This window comes from Mauremys mutica, chromosome 21 (assembly GCF_020497125.1).
Source record: "Mauremys mutica isolate MM-2020 ecotype Southern chromosome 21, ASM2049712v1, whole genome shotgun sequence".
Lineage (NCBI taxonomy): Eukaryota > Metazoa > Chordata > Testudines > Geoemydidae > Mauremys > Mauremys mutica.
In genome coordinates, this window is record NC_059092.1 from 6919709 (window position 1) to 6940267 (window position 20559).

Sequence of the window (20559 nt, forward strand, 5' to 3'; positions counted from 1 at the left end):
GCGTTTTAATAGATAGGTTCTCTGCCTGCCTTTCTCCCTCTTCTGCTGACTTGGGGAGTGGGGGAGAGATGGGAAAATAAATAAATAAATCAGACAGCTGATAGCGCTGTGTCTGGTGTTTCATGGGTGATTTGATCAGGTTCAACTGGATGGAAATCAGAATGGAAATCAGATGCAGCATGACTCTGGCCTGCTTTGAGTAGGCAGAGGACAGATCTCCTGGAACACCGCAGCATTTTGTGTTGTTCAAGCCTGCCATTTCGCTCCTGCAGCATTCGGTGCTCCTGCCAGACACTACGCGTGGTTTTGTTTGGTTTGAGACACATGTAAGGAGGTTTAATGATTACAGACAGCAAGACTGCAAACGACTGTTGGAGAAAAAGCTAATTAAGAAAATAGATACATGAATCTGAGACAAATTAAGTGACAGGCATGTTGCAATTACGCCTGCTCTTTGGGGATTAGCTTAGAGTCACGGCGAGGGCATAATACAAAATAGCCCAAAACAAAAGACAGATCCCATTGAGCATTTTGCTCTGGCATTCATAACTGACCATTTTTACTGGGGCTTTGTGCTATAATCTTCAATGGAGTAGGTCAATTTCACTCTTATTTTAAATTTAATAGTCTTTAGGCATATTAGATTTTGGGAGCTGTTGTGATGAGCCCATCTTGAGAAGACTTGGAAGCTTAAATACTTATAATTGCTTCAAGGCTGCTTCAAGGACTTAAGGAGCACCTGGCTCACTGCATCTGCTGTTTACCAGCTTTAAGGCGTAGCTGTGACTAGAAACCCAGGACTGTAATGACGACACCATCACATCTGCTTTGTTCACAAATTTTCCCTAACTGGTAGCAGTTAGCACTGTGAAGGCAACATTTTCTAGAGGGGAGTGGGAGGGGTGGATGGGGGAACTGAGCTATCAATCACAACCTCTAAAGATTCTGGACCCCCACCCTCGTGATCCTGTGGATGCATGAAGCAGCTGGCTGCATTCTAGGTGTTACACTGTTGCAGCACCAAAGTGCCTCAGACTGGGGGTTAATAGATTGTTACACGAACTTCTGGAGTAAAGCTAATCACAGATGACTAAGATAAAGATGCTGTTTTGGGGGAGTTATTTTCTGACCATAGCCACATGTGTGTTGTTTGTTGTTTTTTTAGGTACAGTAGGTTCCACATTTCCCCCCTTACCCTTGCGTATGCAGCATATTTTGTAACGAAGAATTCGGCGATGAAGGGATTAGTATGAGCAACTATGCAAGGGTATTATGGGCTGCAACGTCACCTAATATTAGAGACCTCCCTAAATGGTCCGGCTTAAGGGTGTTTAATTTCTACTACGTTAGGTCGAACCACCAGGGAAAGGGAAATGCAATCAAGGAACAGACTGTCCACAAAGGGCAGCCGAGAGAGAGTTTGGGAGCTGACATCTTATTTAGATGCAATGGCCTGGGCTAGGTAATTTTAGCGGCATGACGGAAACTTGATTTATTATTGTGTGTCAATATAGTACACAAAGCTTGTGGGAAAGGGCCATCCACCATGGACTCCCCCAAGGCTGATATTGATCTACTATACTTATACCATCCCAAAAGATCCGCTAGATTTAGAAGACCTTCCTTTAATTAAAAACCCGCTTTGGGTACAACAACAACAACAGGCACTGATAGAGTGGTTTTCATCCATGGATCTCAAGTGTTTTATCCAAAGACAGGTTAAGCAAAAACAGAAAAAAAATTAAGTAACTATCCAATGTATGTCAATGGCAGAGCCTGAAATAAACACACTTTTGTAAGGCACAACCCTCGGCTATGATAAATTGTGCCATGAAAGCCTTTTTTACACTTACACACACACACACTCGCTCCTGAAATCGATGCTCATGGGGGAAAACAAACAAAAAAAAAGCTAGGAAGCAAGGAGAAAAAGTTCAGTGCAAGAATCCCAGTCCTCGACACAGCTCTGCCAACGCACCATACCCAGACCTCTCTTCTCAAGAGACCTATGTCTGGTCAGCTGGGTGGAGATTTCACGATGTGCACTGGGATTTCGTGAATTAGTGACCCAATCCCTGCCGCGATTGTCATCTTCACCAGAAAGACCGGGGCTTTAACTCATGCTGCCACTTATCCGTAGGACGGTCTGAACCACATTGCTCTAAATGCTATGCAGCGTTTGTACACAAATAGTTTATATCCTGCTTATTTCTCCTCCCCTTGAATCTCAGCAACCCTCGGATTTTCCAAATGCCTTGTCTGCAGATACGAATTTAACTGCTGTCATTTTGCATGACTGCTTGTTTTGTTTCAATAGCGCTATTGCTGGGATGTACATTTTACAGAAGTAATTAGGATAATGGCACTAAGGAAACCAAGGTACTCTACCTTCCCTCCCTTGGAATGCTAGTTCAAGATCACTTCAAGAATAAATGATGGATGCAGAGGTCATTCCTGGGGATTAATGAAAGCTGGGAGAGTTGATGGCTTCATGAAAAGCTGAGGGCCATTAACTGCAACCAGTCATTACAAGAAATGCCTGGTACCAAGCCGCTTCACCTGTGTTAATAGGGTGGGTTTTTTTTTTAAATCAAGTAAATTTAAGAAACCTGATGCAACGAAAGGTTTGCTGTGTCTCTCCAGAACACTATGACTCTCTCCAAGACAGCTCAAGACAAGGGCTCCAAGTCTAGACTCAGGAGTTCACAGTAGCTGCCCTGAGAAAACCAAGTGTGAACAAGGAAACTTGCCATTTCCTGGATGAGTGTGCGCTGCTTTCAAGCGGAGAGAACACGTCACAGGTCTGGGACCCAGAAAACATGGGATCTAGTCCCAGCTCTGCCACTGCTGTGACAGTCTCCTCCCAGCCTTTTGCTAAATCCCATGTACAGACAAGACTTGGGGACTGAATTCATTAAGCCTCCTGATCAGGAAAGTAACAGCCATAATCCAAACCACTTAAGACTGCTGGATAGGTATCTGCCCCTTCAAATAATAAGCCAACCACTTCTAGTCTTGCACACATGCCTTCTTTACTAGAAAAGCATTGTCATCATAGCCAAGGTCTCAGCTTTCACTGTATTCTGTAACCATGTGAGAGCTGGCACACAGCAGGAATGAAACATTCACCTCAGCAAATTGATTTATTGAATCCCAACAGAGAGACAAAAATGAAGACAGACGACTGTCAACAGCACTCATAAGCAGTTGCCCCTGAGCCCACATAATGTGTACAGCAATTTGAGTGGATCAGAAGGTAGAAATGCTATCTGCCAGTTGAAAGGCAGCAGGAACAAGTGGATCTCAGCAGGAGTGAACTGCACATGAACTTCGCAAGTGTCTGTGCGGTTGCTAAAAGGTGGATTCTAAAAAGCAATGTGTTGCAGCAGTGTAGAGAAAGTTGACTTTAGAAGTTTCCAACTGGCTTATAGGATTCGGAGTATTATGATGAATATTGTATTACCACAGCGCCTAGAAGTCCTAGTTACAGAGCAGGACCCCAATGCGCTAGGTGCTGTACAAATGGTTGTGAACTTGACACTACTGGCTTTCACCAATCACACGGGCAAGACAGGGTAACGATAGCTCTGAACAATTACTACCAGCACAGTGATTGTGTTCATTTTCCCCCATGCAGACGTGTGTGTGTGTGTGTGGGGGGGGGAAGTAAAGAGGTTTCCTTTCTTTAGATTTGGGGATTAGTGGAGGGATAACTTTTAGTGCTCACGAAGAGGCTGAAATACCTGTCGAGCCATCAGTGTAACATGAGGCTGTGGAAGTGCCCCTGCAATTCCAGCCAGATGAAATGTCCCAGATACTGCACTTGTGGGCCTCCTAAGCCGAACCGGACACGTGTGCTGAATGATGCCGGTTCTGTATAAGGGCTTCTGAAATACAGCAGTTCACTGGGATAAGACTAGCTGCTTCCTGGCTTGTTTGAGTTACTCCTCCCAGGTCCAGTGTGGATCTGGTACCGTTCTGCGTATGAACAGCTCGCTTTCACCTTCCTCCTCTACCTGCACAAAATGCTTCAGCAGCTGTTCATGGAAGGAACAACTGTTTTCTGGGTTTACCAGTAGAATAGCAAACGGACTTGTCATCTCTTCCCCTAGTACAAACTATTATGGAACCCCCCCCGCCCCCAATTCTAGTTCAAGCCCTCTCCCTGTTCACTGAACATGGAGTTGGCTTATAAAAGTCCTAATATCCCAGTGCTGCAGCAGCTTTGCAAAATTTCACTCCCAGGGCAAGAAAGTGTTTGCGAGGTGAATAAAATACCATTCATTGCTTCATTATGCGAAGGGCAGGCAAGTACGCTGCGTGCCAGAGAGGCTTGCAAGGCTCCTGCAAGTACAGGCAGCCCATCTAAAACAATGGCCTTTAATCCACTTGGCTGACAGTGGAGACGAGTGTGTGAAATTCAACTTGAGGAGCTGATTTGCTGCCAAGGGGAAAGGAGGAGGCTGTAACTGTGGCTGCTATATTTCAGCCTTTAATCTGGTAAAGACAGCCTAGCTGAGGCATCGCATAAGGCTTCCTAAGAGCACACTGCACATGACTTCATAAAGAGGCCCTGAAGCCCTTTTTAACTGAATGACCAACTATAAGTACTGATCACTCATTTTTCAGGGGGAAGAGGGAAAAATTCTTGAGTGATTTAGAAGTTACTGGCTCTGAAGAAAGCTGCTTGGCAGCGAATGAAGTAATCCCAACACCTGGCTTCCACGTACGATTTATTATTTAGTGCTCTGACTGATCTGAGTTGAAACCAATTGCCGAGAGCGGGCAGTTGTGGTGATGTGTAAGGAAGTGATGGTGTTCTCAATTACGCCTCTCCCTACATGGCTGGCTGAAGATGATCTGAGGCAATATGCAAGAAAGAACGCAAGCCGGACCGCTCTCCAGCCAAGTGTTATGTCTGCAAAGCATTTTCAGTCTCTCCACCGCTGACTGGTCCATAACCAGGGCTCTATTTACTCTGCAGCGTGAGGGATCCGGGACTGGCTGCTGAATCAACCCCTTGCTGCAGAACTGGGCTTCACAATCTCAGCTTTAGTTTAAAAAAAAAAAAAAAGTCAAGCCCTTGTGGTTTGAGAAGCCAGCCCTAAAAACCAGCGCAAAACTCTAGATACCTTGAAACAGTTTGGGGAGGTGTGAACTGCCCTCTTCCTATCAATGAGGCTTTCCTTCTGAAGTCTAATGACAACAACTTACCATTGCAGAATTATCCAGCTGATGTGCTGGTCCCACAACCTGAGTCAACTCCCATGCCTTTCTGGGTGCCAAAAATCCCAACCTATCTCCTGCTCAGTTGCCAAACCACTTCTAGCTTACCCTCTGCTTCCACCCCGAACTTCTCCAGTGCAGTTCTGCATTGTCAGTACCAAAGTCTCCAGGGAGATCAAAAACTGCAAGTGCAGAGACAGCAAAAAATAAATTGATTTACTATCACAACAGACACGGGATACTGCACTGATGGTATTTATCTTCATACTTAAGGCCTTCAAAATCTCAATACTTCATTCAAACGTAGCTGACACAGGTGCAGCCTGCTGCAGAGTGCGGCAAAACCCAGCGTTCTTGCTACAAAACTTGGGCCTGGTTTGTCATGAAGTATGTGAACTGGGCCCTTATCTAAAACTGCCAGCAATCAAGACAAGAGTCAAACTCTTTGGCAGAATAAACCATGTAATTGCACTGCCCCCGTCTCTCAAGTAGACCTATTCTGCTAAACAAGGCAACTGACAAACTAGATTTGATCTGGTTTTTAATACTACTCTGATTTTTAAAACCATTCACTGAGTTGTAACACCATTTAGAAGCTCACCTCCTCTTTACGGGAGAGGGAGAGCAGGGGACCCGACTGTCAGAAGATAGCCTTTTTAAACTCAAAGCTGCACTTCTCTGGACATCCCTGTCTAGCACTGGAGAGTTGCGTATGTGTTAGAAAACTAACTGTACCCAAGTGTGATATGGCTCAATTTTTAACCAATGGTTTCTGGTGACAGAACAATTGACCACCAAAGTTTGTTTCTTTGATTTCATTTGGTCTGCTCACAATGTCTGAGTTTTCTGAGGAAAACACACACACTCCATGGCTTAAACTCAATCCAAGAAACCCCCTTTTGATGAACTTTATACATGCCACAAAAGCCAAGAGCTCTTGCCTTGCAATAAGTTCCGTTTAGGTTTGCAATATTTTGGAGTCTAACAAAGTACACAGACTTTTGACGGAAAGTGTTAAGACACATTTTGAAGTTTACATCATTAACGGTTTAAAATGCATTGGTCTGGCCCGTGAATTTCTCACTAGTCCAAATCATTAACCTGGAAAGAAGCTGTTGCAGTACAGCATGAAATTCTTTTTCTAACACCTTGTGACATTATAGCTGAGGCATGTCAGAAAGTAAAGGCAAAAATCCTGCTGACTTGTCTTTTGGTTCAGGATGTAGAATCAGCCATAAGCTTCCACTGACCTGCCCAGCTATCCCATGTATATACGTGCTGAGCTTGATTTTCAAAGATGGGTGCACAAATGCCAGTTACAATTACTGCATTTGCCTTCACAAATTAGGTATCTGGGCATGAAGATGGACAGCAGCTGTGCATGTGAATATGCAATTTATACGTACAATTGTAGGAATTGTGAGCGCCACTCTAAACATGCAATTATGTTCACTTCTGAAAAATCAGGCTTCCCATGTCCACCACTGAGCTCATTAACATGAAGCCATAACACACAGAGTTACACATTCCAGCTAATTTCTAAGGAACGCGCTGCTGAAAGGAAAGTTAATTCAATGTTTGACTTTTGAGCTGAACTACCAGATGTTTCCTGGTAGCAGCCATAACATACAACAATATCATGGGTCACATGTCTTCTGGAAGCTTCCCACAGTGGAATTGCAGAAGAGCTCTGCTATGGAGAAGATGCTTCATTTGATATTTTAAAAGATTAAGGAGTGGAACAGGGTAAGTAGAGCAGAGTATGTAATTGCTCTGATTGCCACAGAACAAAAGGCAGGGCTTAGGAACATGCAAAAATCTACAACTGTAGGACCCAGGAGATCGGGAAGGTGATATAGGGACATTAAGATTAGTCATGTTTGCATGGATTAATTAGGAGCCAAGCGTTACCACATTTCAAGGGAAACTTTGTACACACTTTATTTCTTCACAGCAATGTGAAATTGTAGCAGCGGCCAACTATTGACAAATTAACCTAGTACACCACTGGTTTGCAGCTCCCACGGTGATCCAATCAGCCAGCTTTGGGAACTCCCTTTTATGGGGGATTTCCAAAGAGAATGGAAAGTGACATAGGACCAGTGAAGCTCGAGCTAATAGCTTGTAACCCAGCCATGTGCCCAAATCCAGGCACCGGGGGCAGGTCTGGGAGACAAAATAGCTTCAATCGGAATGGCAGCATCAGGTCAATCAGCAGGCTCCACACTCCAATCTTATTAGGCAAATTGCCAGTTTACTGCAAATTGTTATTCACTCAGTAGAAGCGATCACAGCGCCATTTCGGTACAAAGCCGGGTTTGGTAATTTGCGAGGGGTTTGCAGGGAGATGGGGGTTTATCCCTTTCAAGTGCATCTTGCAGCTTTGCTGGTCTCCCCAGCAGCAGGAAGCTGGCAGGTGTGGGATTCTGCAGCACATGGTGCGAGCGAGAGAGGGCTCACCTCTGTGCGAGACGTACACCGGTAACGGGGACAGGGCAGCGAGGCTTAGATCAAAATGTGAAACCGTAAACCACTGCCATTGGGAAGGAGAATGCCCCAAGTTATGTTGTCCACTAGCTATTCTATAGGTTCTCTTGCGGCCTCCCAAACTCCTGATCATCTGACCATACATACTGAAACTAATGCTCTGCGGGACCCTTTTGTTCACATACAGTACGCTCCTCTGAATTTCCATCATTAATACCACAATATAACTTGTGTTGGGGAGCTTAGCAACCCTGCATTATCCCTACACTCAGTTCTGCTCCCGAGAGCTGTCTGTATGAATGATTTCCAAAGGCACGAGGCTGAACAGATGCACTGAGGGTTAAATAAAAGCCAACTGGACAGATTGGTGTAACTGCATTGAAGCGATGCAGATTTACATCAGTCTGGCTCATTCCACATCCAGCTTATTTCCTTTTAAAATAAAACCCATAAGAGGAAGTTGTGAAGAGGGAAGACTGTGTTAATTTCAGTTGCTTTTTTGCCAAGGTATTAGAAAAGTAATTTTGAGACATGAGCTTTTGCAGGCAGACTGCCTCATCTGTGAATTTCAGCAATTCTGATGTTAGACTATATTCTGAGCCCCGGTTAATATATTGGGAAGAATAAGCTCCTGATATACTGCCAGCTTGTGGGGGCAGAGAATTCTGGGAAGATTTCCCAGGAGATGGTCAAAAGCCCATCAGGCTGAGCAAAGGTTTGATCTCTGCCTCCAAGCTACAGAGAAGCAGGAAAACCCAGTATGAGGATTGCTGGATATAGACTGAGTAAAGGACAGAATGAAGGGTTAAGTGAGAGAAGAGATTTATTCCCTGACTCCCAAGATTAGGTTTCATACCTGATTCCTCAAGTACAATAAATAAATAAATACACCTTGTACAGTGTTTTTCCATCAGTAGGACTCAAAGGACTTCACAGTGGAGGTTGGGACCATTATCTCCACTTCACAGATGGCAAAACAGACAGAGAAGTGAAGTGAAGTGACTTGCCGCAGGGCACCCAGCAGGCCAGTTGCAGAATAGAACCCAAGTCTCCTGAGCCCCAGTCATGTGCTCTGGCCACTAGGCCACAAATCCTAAACCCCTAGCAGAACGGTTTAGCCAGCAGGCCTGCACTGTGCATGAAGGTAGAGAGGAAGAACCTGGGAGTTGCAAGACCTGGGCAGGTCACTGTCTCTGTGCCTCAGTTCCCCCTCGGTATGATAAGCACAATACTTGCCTCATTTGCGCACGCTATTACTCAATTTGTGGCGGCAAACAGCAATTGTGTGCAGATTAGACATGCAATGATACACTTGAAGGCTATAAATTTGGCCTGGAAAGTTTAAAAAACCAAACCCTCTCTTTTTAGGAGTTACTATAAAAATGGGTTGGCCCTATTACAAGAGTGAGCACAGGCTGACAATACCTTTATTGGAAACAGTGACCCTCTGACTAATTTCTCTAACCTAAAATTACAGGATTTCCTCTTGCCATACAATTAAAATGGTTTTCAAGTCCTTCACATTTTATTCCAAAAGAGCTGTCAGCAAACATCTGCTCTTTCGGGTTAATTTCAAGGTAAATGCCCTTCAAACCGACAGGAAGATAGATCAGGCAATCGTAAGCTTATCCCAATATACAACTCAAACAACATACCTCTAGATTCTTCTTACATGGAAAGGAATGCAAATGTCCTACTAGAAAATAAAAATTAACTTTTACTTGTATTCCAGCACTAAAAGAAATACAGCAATTTTATAACGGCTCGGCTCAGTGCTTTCATTTTCATCTGTGTCATGAGACACATGGATAATAAAATGATTTATCGTCTGCTCTAACACCTTTTAAGAATAATTTTGTACCAAGATTTCCCATTAACTTGAAATACTTTTAGAAATTAAATCCCACGTGTTTCATGCAAAACAGACAAATAGTCTATTCGGAAACAATTCTGCTTAAATATTTATTACATTTCCTTTCCTTTCCTTCTGTTTTATATATGCAGGGAGGACAGGAATATGTAGGTGTAACTGGTTTTATTTTCCCTGATGCTTATTCTCAATCCAAAATCATTCATTGATTTCCCAATTTGCACACTATGCAATACCAGAAGATTAGGACTTCAGCACAAGATGATATTCTTAAGAGCAAAGACTCTGCTTTCATGTAAGGATATCTTTAGCAACAGAAAAAAAATACAGAACATAAAAGCTATATAAATGGCATTATTTCTGGTATATATTATTAATTTCCACCAGGCCATAAGCGTGCATTTGCTTTAAAGATGCATAAAATGTACCCATAACCTCTTACAATCTAAGTGAACAACTATTCATGTGGCGTTAGTAGGCAAGATAAGAATGTAAGAATGGCCACAGTGGTCAGACCAAAGGTCCATCTAGCTCAGTATCCTATCTTCTGACAGCGGCCAATGCCAGGTGCCCCAGAGGGAATAAACAGAACAGGGAATCATCAAGTGATCCATCCTCCGTCTCTCATTCCCAGCTTCTGGCAAACAAAGGCTAGAGAAGCCATCTCTGCCCATCGTGGCTAATAGCCACTGATGGACCTATCCTGCATGAACTTATCTAGCTCTTTTTGGAACTATGTGTAACTTTCAGGGAAGTTGTATAACTCTTCTTTAGTAACTTTAAAGCTGTACATGGCATACTGACTATTAAAAGGCCAAACTCTGCTCTCGGCCATAACATTGTAAATCCTGAGTTCTCCATTGAGGTGTAAATCCATCATGACTTCAATTACCGTGCAGAATTTAGCTAGAGGAGTTTGTTCAATCTTCTATACTTCAGTGTATCTAACCAATCCCGAGGCATCACAGGCTTCTTATTATCAGTAACAGCCACAGCAATACAGATCGTCAGCAAGAGACCAATGCTACAGAGGAAAACACCCAGTTCCAATCTCTATTCCAGCAGCTCAGTAACGTTTATTTACGCAGAAATCAGCAGGTGTGTATTTTGTGCTCTGCTTTGGGGCACCGGCTGTAAAAAGCAACAGACTTTCTGCTCTGACTACTGTAATTTACACCCAGCAGAAGGTCAGGGGCGCTGCTTATGTGCAACAGGCTCTACGCCATCACCCTGGCATATGCCACTGCGGCCGCTGAAGAATTACATTTTAATGAGAAAAGCAATTCTGCAAGGCCTCCTTTCATGAATGCAAAGCGAGAAGAGGGCATCAAGCTGAAGCCAAATCACTGTGGGGCTGTTCTTTTCATCAGCCACAGATGTAACCCATGTCGTAGCTCGGATGGAGGGAAAGGGGAGAAGGGAACGTGGCTGGCGTATGTGCTTTGTGTGGGTCTGTAGTCTAAGTGTGTCTCAGGACCAGTTCTGGTTCCAGGCTAAAAAGTGCTCTGAAGAAGGTAAGAGGAGGAGTTTTATTCCAGACTAAATGAACAGGCCACCATAATACAAAGAGGTCTCACTGGAGTACCAAACACTCTAGCTAGCACCAACACATGACATAGTACTTGGGTCTCAAATACCCCACCTTCTGGAAACACTGATCAAGACCTGAGCTTCCAGCCCACATCCACAGGGAGCACCAATGAAAAAGGCATCTGCAGTGCCTCACCACAGGCTCCCCACTTTCCCGCTTGACTGAAGCGGAGAGAAATGTTAGATAACCCTCAGCTGTAAGCTTGGCGTGTGGGAGAGCATAGCCACATCATACGAGACCACTTCAGAGCACACCATCTTTCTGTCATTACTTTGGGTGGATCCCCAGACCCCATAAGCGGAGCTGACCAGGAAGGCAGTGCTCTGTTGGATGCCGGGAAGCACAACTGGGGCCCGAGGGAGGGGCCGCAATCCACAAAGCACTTCGCTGTCTTTGTGAGCAACAGAAAACTGACAGCAAAGCTACTTCTCACAGGTCAAAAATCCAGACACATGCCCAGCCCCTACTACCTGGACCCTCACACCCCGAGGCAAGAATGTCAGAACAAGCCACCATCACTTGCCTGATAGCTGCTTATGAACTAGATATTTTCACAATGTTATCAATGACATAGAAATCCACTAGCAGAGACCAAAGCTGTCTCCCCAGCACCCGTCTTCCTGCTCTGTTCAATATGCTTCTTGTACAATACCCCAGATCCTGGATAACCACCAGCCCTCTGTACAGCATCTCAACACTCTCGTATTTGGGCTCTAAGTTGCCTGGATACCGCAGTATTTGCTTTGCTTTCAGAACAGATACCAAACATTAGGCTGATAGTTTTCAGACTCTGCCTGCTCCGTCTTGGGGACCTGTTTCCTGACTGCTGTGAGGGGTGTAACTCCAGTGAAGTCTCTGCATCTGCTTCCGCCAGGTCTGAATCTGGCCCCTCAATATTTGGGCGATTTGTCATCCCTGACAAACCTCTTCACCCATCTCTATTGAGGCCAGTGTCTGGCCAGACCTGCATCTTCGGGCCTGACTCTGCTCTGTATGGAGGGCCGTCTGGAGATCTGCCCTTTTTGTTCCTTGCCTTTGCAAATGTGGCACTGCTCCTCAGCTCACTGATCATTTATGACCATACTCTGGTAGCCCTCCTTACTGAGACAGGTTTCTCCAAGTCAGGTATCGATAAACCAATTGCAGGACACCCAGAACGCAGCAAAAGGGATTCAAATGTCACAGGGAAATGCAAAAGCTGACAGGCTATTGAGGTGAGAATGGCTTATTGTAAGTGTCCCCTCTGCTACTGCTGTGCAGTGTGCTGGGTACTGGCGGACTGATGCCATCCACCCCAGAGCTGGCTGCATTTCAGCCATGCTGTCTGAGTGTAGTTTGTGAAGTTCTATGTGAAAGGCAGGATTTGAGATTTCACTAGCACAAATGTAAAACTGCCGTCAGCTGGTCGCTCAAGCATGGACTGGGGTTGAGCCCTTCCTTAAAAAAGAAAAACCACCCAAGAATGCCAGTCATCAACTTCTAGCTTACCTGCCACGCCACGGCAAGTTGGGAGATCTCTCGGCCAGACATGCCCTCCGTCAGCTTGGCAATCTCAGAACACTTTACCCCATAGTCAAACTGGGCCAGCTTTAGACGCCTAAAGGTCAGAAGCACAAGGATTAGTTTCCATGCAGTAACATCAGGAGAGAAAAAAAATGGAGGGTGGGATTCTGAAAAGTGCTCGTGTCCATTTAAGTCAATGGAACCAGAGTTAGGCCAGTGCAGGAGCCATTCACTTGAATGCATGCATGGGGGTGCTTGTGTGTCCAAAAAGCAGGGGATCAGGAATAGCACATGGACTAATGCTAGCCACAGCCATCTGTGGTGGGCTCCCAAAGGCAACGTGAGACTTCTGGCCTGATTTAGATTCCTGCCAAGAATGTTCATTAGGCCACGGGCATCCTGAACCGAGGGAGTGGAGTCCCGGCAAAGGGGCCAGGAACTGGCTGAAAACAAGGGAGAGGTGGCTGCTGCACTGGTCAACAATCAATACTCGAGCAATTTTATCTCCCAGCAGCAGCTCTATTTTGGAAATTAGGAAACAAAGGCTCAAACTGGCCCCCCAGGGAACACTTGATTGTCACAGCTTGTCATCAGCTCTTCTCTCATTAATTAGCGTCCCCCCTCTGGCTGGCAAAATTTCCACTTCTCTTCATGAGGCCTAAGCCAAATGTTCCAGCGTTTCATAAGCAATAAGAAAAAAAGGGGGACTTGCCATGAGGCTGAATCTCTCTAGCCCATTGGTGGGCTGGGTGCCGGAAGGACAAAAGACAGCTCAGTACAAAGTGCGCAGAGGACTGGGAATCAAGATACCTGGGTTCTACTCCCAGCTCTGCCAATGGCCTCCTGTGTGAGTGACTGTCTCCAAGCCCTAGTTTACCCCAGTCGGTAGCATGCTGACTCCCACCCCCATGACGGCGGTAAGAGGGGCGAAGAGGGGAGATTCTCAGAGGAGCCGCTAGGAATAAGACATTGTGTAACTATGAATCAGACGCTGAACGAGGAGTGCTCTGGAAGCAGGTTATATTCTAGGAGCAAGGCGTGTAAACTGCAATATGGGTATTTCGCATTAGGGAGTCTGGAGCTCACTATTCCCCCGGCAACTCTCCGAAGTGAATAAAGACAACTCCCCACCCCAAGTTTAATGAAGTATAAATGTTTGGCTAGCAAACGAAGACTGGAATCAACTTCTTAAGATAGCAGAGGGCACACTCGAAGTAAGTCAATGCCTAGGATATATTTCTTCTGCATTCACTTTGCCCCATTTCCCCCTTCTCTAATTATCTCCTGATTGTAGTCACTAACAAGAGATGCTTATTCTGGGAGGAAAATAGGGAGAAGAACTCTGACAGATTGGGATATGCCCCAAGCCCACCAAAACTTGGAGTTACATCTTCTCAGCCTGATTTTAACATGCATTGCGTGTCACTAAGAGCAAGTGATACTGCCAAAAATGAACCCAACAGGAGTGAGACTTGGGCATCCGTTATTATCATAGCACTTATACGTCCCAGTCATGGACCTCATTGTGCTAGGTGCTGTACAAACAAAAGAAAATGATGGTCCCTGCCCCAAGGACCTTACAACCCAAGTCTAAGACAAGACACAACAGATGGCTACAGACAGACAGTGGAGTACAAGGGAATGATGAGGCAATACTGGTCAGCATTTCCCCCAGTGGTGTCTGCACACCAGCAGCCTAATCACCGTCACCAGGGTATGTGACCCGTCCCTTACCCCAATTCTGCTGAAGAGCAGGGGACACTCTCGAATGATGGCAAAGGAAGCCTAATGGTCATTACGCAGCACAAACACTGCTGAAGCCCAGAGGAATCCACCTTCAGACCAACAGGCACAACTGGCTGGGAAGAGGGCTTTGGTCTCCAGTGACGATAATCAAGGAAGAGCTTTTCTGTGACAAGGACAAAACCTTCAGTGACCCCACTGCTCTGAGGATGGGATACTTACTGTTTCCCCTCTGTGGCAGGCTTCAAGACGTGCTTATCAAAATACATCCTCACCAGACGCTCCCGCTCTTGTAGCTGCGGTAGGTCAAAGTTCACCATTTCATCAATTCGGTCGTTGATGGCCCAGTCAAACTGCTCCGGCTGGTTACTTGCTAAAACAAGCATAAACCTGGCAGGGGGGAGGAGGGGGCGAAGAGAGAAGAGAGGGGATGAGATCAGCGAGAAAGACACACATGGATGCAGATCCAATACGATGACTCATGACTGCTACGGCCCAGAGATCTGCACACCACACAGAGCCCACGTGCGGTAATCTTTCTACCTCAAGCTCCCCAAGCTCATCTTCTCCCACTCTCTAATGCACCAGGGAAGGTCTACTCACAATGCAGAAAGTGGCATTGGCATTGCTACCACAGCGATGAACGTGGGCTGGAAAGAGGCTTGTCACATCAGCACAGAAGCAGCTGGCTGGAGCATGAGACCTCCCCCAAGACCACCACCAATATCTCCCCGTACGAGCCAAAGCAAGAGACAGGCCCAGGTCTGGCAAGGGGACAGATTCCATCACACCTGAAAGCTCTTACCCTGTAGCTGCAGTCTAGTGGCTTCAATGAAACAAGCTGGGGGGGCAGCATCAGTCCAGTTCCTAGTGCGCGCATGTCCACCCCACAAAAAGCCCTTGATGGCCCTTTCAGTGGAAGCCCCAAGGACTGAACAGAGCCAGCTTGGTGGTAGGAGCGCCCCCTTGAACGAGGGGAGTGACACCGCGAATGGCACAAACGGAGGCTTGCACTGCTGGGGCCGCACCCGTTTCGTGACAGGAGGATTTGGGTCTCTAGGACTCAGAAGCCGGCAGTTTGCAGGCACACTAATTCCTCTTAAAAGATGGAAACATTTAACAGCAGGGAGACTGCAAGTGGCAGGGAAATTGCTTTTGATTTAAAGCTGGGTCACGCTAGATGGTGTTTCCTTCCATGCGAACACGCTGAGAGAGCCCAGCCTTTCCAGCACACCAGCAAGCGCACCGAAGGGAAGCAGGTGTCCAAGAGTGGGCAGGCTGACCTGACCCTCCTCTTGCTCCAGCACACTGGGCGCTGCTCCAGCTACCTACCCCGCTCTTGCCCTCTCCCTCCCTTCCTGGTGGCTTCCCAGTTTGCATTTTGGAAACAGAGCGGCTGCTTTTTCGCTTGGTGATGATGCGCGCTCCCCATGCCAATTTCGCTTTAGTGCATTAATTGATGCTCTGGCTTAATGGTGCAGTATAATTTGAAATGGGCTTTTAACAGCAGCTATTGGAATATTGACCTTCTTGCTGCTTGTTGAAATCCAGGCCTGCCGGGGGCCATGTTCTTCACATTTATTTGCAAAGATCACTTCTCTGGCCCAAAAGTCGCATTGGCATTCCGCTGAGCCACGGTGGAAGCACAGCTGGGCCTTCCTAGACAAAGGTCGTTCCTTGGCGAGGGGGAAGATTATGTGAGACAGCGTGAGAAAAGGGAGAGGAGGAAGTCGCTTGGAGATGTCAGTAACAGGTACCCAACACTGAGATTTCCCCATACGTCCTTTGGGGAAGCTAAGATTGCTAGGTTTTATGTAGCCACTCATTGAAGGCAGTTCCTGCTAAGTAACAGAACTTCTCAGGGTCCCACTGACACTGGTGTCTTTACATGGGCTACTAGAGTTACTTAACAAAAGCCACCCATATCGCTGGCAGGGAGGGCTTCTCTAAAGAAGCTGCAGTGAGACTCTCTGAGAATTAAGCAGTGCACAAAATCAACAGGAGACGTTCGCTTTCCTAGAATGGTTCACTGCAGGAGTCGTGGGCGAATTAAGTACTCATCAAAACGAGGAGCTGGCCATTTGGATTGGAGCAGCAAGCACTGGAAGAAGCTTCTCCAGAGCTCTGCCCAATGCACCTCAAAAAGGGAGCTGGAGCAAGGGGTTGGTATGAACCATTCCCCACCTGCCGCTGGATCGCAGTGTGATTGTGACTCTGACGCCAGGCTTCAGTTTACCCTTGGACTCGTGAGCCATAAGGTTTGCAAAGCGCTCCACTCCTTGGGAGGAAAGATAGGAAATAACTACGATAAATCTTGAGCTGCAGCACTCTATTAATCCTGAGTCCTGGGGCTTCTTCTGGCAGAGCTCCCTCGCTGAGCTCAATTGCTTTGGCAGGGCACAGGGTAAGAGACAGTTCTGTTAAGTGACTTTATCAGTTGTCACCCTTTAAATCTTTGCAGGTTTGCTTTAAAACAACATTACACCCACTCTGTGTGGGCAGTGTTCATTCTACTGCCATACCTCTGGGAAACACTGAGGTAGCCCTGGTTAATTCTTGTTACTAGTTGTGCTTAAATTCTTTGCGTTGCTAGAGCTTCTCAAAGTGCTTCAGAAAAGGAGGGCTGGGGAAACCGAGGCACAGGAATTATCCAAGACCAAAGAGAGCCAGGAACAGAACCCAGCTTTCACGTCTTGTGCTTCAGTGCCCTATGCAGTGGGCCACATTCCCATCCTTTTAAGGCAACTGAAAAGTTTAAGGGCAACCAACGTACATAAACAATAAACTTGGCAGACTATAGCTCCCCTTGGTGCTAATAAAAGAGTCCTGGGGGTGCTTCTGGGAGTAAAACTCCAGCTAGTGTCCTGAACCAATCACACAGCGTTACCATAACAATGTGCACTTCGTTATCTATGTCCTTCATTACATTTTAATCACTGGGCATCTGACCTCCCCGCACTCAGAAAGGAGATGGCTATTTTTGACTTGGCTCCTTTATAAAAGGAGAAATTTAATCTTCAAGCAGACCTGGCAAAGAACCAAGTAAAACATTACTTTAAAGGGGGAAAAAATTCATCTTCATGTGACCATGATGATCACAGGGAAATGATTCCCATTAGGCTAAGCCGTGCTCTCCGGGCGGGAAATGCTGACTTCACAAAAACTGGGCACACGATGAATGACAGCCAAGCTAATTCATATGCACACGTATTTGACAAGAACACCAAACAATAATCTGCGTTTGTGGACGTACCTGACAGGCTCGGAGAGAACAGCTCTGGGTTTCCTAAGTGTATTTACAGTAGAGAGTACAAATATACTGAATCCACTAGACGGCTCGCTCAGAAGTGAGAACAGGGCCAGCGTTAGGCACACGAGAGAGATGGCTCACCCCTCGGGCACATGGTCAGAGGGAGACTAGAACAGTGAACGAGCTGCAGGTCAAACAGGCACCAGGGAGTCCTGTTAAAGGGGTTCAGACACACACCACAATGCAAGCCTACCGCCTTCTTTAGTGACACCGACGTCCATGAATCCAGACTGCACTGGTTTAGCAGAAATGCTCACTGCCCAGGAAGGGGAAAGTCTGTGCTGCTTCCTTCAAGGCGATCTACAGACCCATATACTGTCCTTACCCATTTCAGTGAAGGCTGCGCAATGCACCTCAAGTGCTAAAACAGAGCCATAGGTAGTATCTGCATGGATAAGGACTGCTCACTCTCTTGTACCGTACATTACAACAAGGTCTGTACAGGCTCCCTTCAAACACTTTCTGGGGCACTCAAAGAGCCTCCAAGTTTGACAAACTGGAGTGTCCACTCATGCACTACACTTACGAGCTTCTCTTCTGGCTCCAAGGAAACAGAAGCAGGTGACCGAATTTTTAGGTTATTTTTAAGACGCAGTAAGTCACTCAGTTTGCTCAGCATCGATTTTTGTCTCTCTTGATGGAGGAGATCAAAGGTCTCACTTCCAATGACCATCTCAACTTGTATTCCCTGGCACCAGGCAAAAATGCTAGCGAGACTTCTGCTTGCTTTTACTGAACACGAGTTATTGCACTACAGAGGCTGGGTTCTTACTTGTTGCTGTGCTGTCCCGTCCTGTGCAGAAATGCATTCAATGTCGCTCTTAGGTCTTCACTGATTTTCTCCTGCAAAGATACAATTCAGAGGAGGGTCACTCACCTGGTGGTCAAGGATGGGCCGCAACCTTTGCAAATATCAATGGTGATTTTTCTGTTGTTATGGTCGTGCTTAGAGGCCCTGCAAGAAATCAGGGCCCCTTATGCTAGGCACTGTACACATACAGTGAGTGCCTGCCCTGAAGAGCTTACACTCTACCTATTCAAGACAGAGTGGGAAGGGAAAAACACAGATGTGAAGTGACTTGCTCAAGGTTACCAAGCAGACCAGTGGCAAAGCCAGGAATAGAACCCAAGTCTCCTGGCTCCCAGGACGGTGCTCTATCCACTGGACCATGCTACCTTTGGCTGAATAATATGTCAAAGGGAAGCTTTCACTTTCTATCTAGGTACTTGAAAGGAAGGGAATAAAAAGCTGCAATGAGAAAAGGATTCCCTTGCATATGTATTAATACGATATCTCCAGGACTAGACATGGAAACTCTTTAAACAGATCACTTGGATTCTCAGTGCTGGGCCTAGGGGCAAAATGAGATTCGCCTTCAACGCACAGCATGGGGAATTGCTCTTAAACAGGCAAAAAGGAACTGGTGGCTTTTTTTGGCGCAGCTTTGTTAGTGCTGTGGAAAACAACTCGGCTCTGACAAGAGTCCAAGCCAGCCACTTGCCAGGGTAAAACACACCCGCAGGTGCACAGCAGTGAAATGTGGAACCATGTTTCCGCTGCCTCCTGTCATTTTAATTTCTCATTTTCTCTCCTACCACCCAGCCGCCCGAAAGCTGTCCAACACACAGCTCACGCTACCCACCTCCCACTGCTCGATGGAGGAAGGAACAAATTCCCAAGTCAATCTTTGCCCCACACAGCTGCAAGAGGGTAATTTCTCCTCTCCAAGTCTCTTAATGATGTAAGCAGTAGGGCACCTGCCAGTTTTAATCATTTTTGCCTGGCGAGGCTAACTAGTCGGGCTAATCGAGAAAGCTGCTGGCTGAGTGACCGACCCCTGCCACACACAGATGGGGGTTGCAGGGAAAAGCACTTACTGTTGCCCTCTTCCGTAAGAATGCATCGGCTTCATCTACAAACAGCAAGAGACTGTGAAGAGAAAAGAACAAAACAAGTAGAGACACGGAGACAGACACAGCAAGGGAAGAAGGCAAATGATTTCGAGCACCCTAACTGGCTTAGGGTCCTCTTTCCCCAGACCTAATCATCAGAGGTGTCTAAGCTGAAGCTCCACCAGTGTATACGGGGAGGGGCTGCTGGTGGGGTCCCCAGCTTTGGCATTTGTCCCCCACTGCTCAGAAATAGCCTGAATTGGAGAACTTTCAGGGCACATTGCAAAGCTTATCTTTTTTCTCCAGATGTTTGAAAACAGGAGGGTGTGGGGAACAGCTGGTGGGGGGTCCGAGTCGCATGGTTTAATGGGAGTGGATAATCCTAAATTGTACAGCTGCACTGAGTTATGTTCAAGTAATTAAGTAGGGTAGGTGCTCTTTTAGCATCTGTATACTAAGGAAATGCACAGCTCAGGGCACTAGGCAGAAACCCAAGAACACAACAGGCCCTGGGGACAGCATATTCCATATAAAAATTCCATGGCTACGGCTGCTGTAATTTTACCGATGTGACTTTCGGGTCACAGCCATGGACTAAAAATTTCCCCCACCAACTAGTGGTATTTTCCCCATCCCCTCTTTATTAATTGTTTTGAGCATACAGCTGGAAATAATGGTTTTATTATTTATTCATTCCTCCAGGTAAAGCCAATGAATAATTCAGAAAAATAAATGCCTTGGTAACCCAAGATTTCTGGTCCCCGCAGGAGAGAGAGATATTTCAAGTGATCCAAGTGCCTTTTTGGGATAAAACAAACAAAAAAAACCCCGAACAAACCTTTTACCCAATTCCAGCTTCCCCGGGAATAGTCTGAGCTGCTCTTTCCCACCAGAACAGTTTCTTAAGAGTTGTCTCTGCCCCTGCCTCCAAATACT

General features: G+C 46.2%; 1 protein-coding gene across 1 annotated transcript in view; it reads right to left on the bottom strand.

Moving 5' to 3' along the window:
* The window catches only part of LOC123354410 (ATPase family AAA domain-containing protein 3), a 59270-nt gene that overhangs the window by 6372 nt on the left and 32339 nt on the right, over positions 1 to 20559 (bottom strand). The window contains exons 12-15 of the mRNA XM_044996471.1: positions 19609 to 19660; positions 18503 to 18573; positions 14643 to 14810; positions 12663 to 12771 (exon numbers count right to left, since the gene is read on the bottom strand). Coding sequence (XP_044852406.1) covers positions 12663 to 12771; positions 14643 to 14810; positions 18503 to 18573; positions 19609 to 19660 — 400 coding nt within the window. The remainder of the gene's footprint in view (positions 1 to 12662; positions 12772 to 14642; positions 14811 to 18502; positions 18574 to 19608; positions 19661 to 20559) is intronic.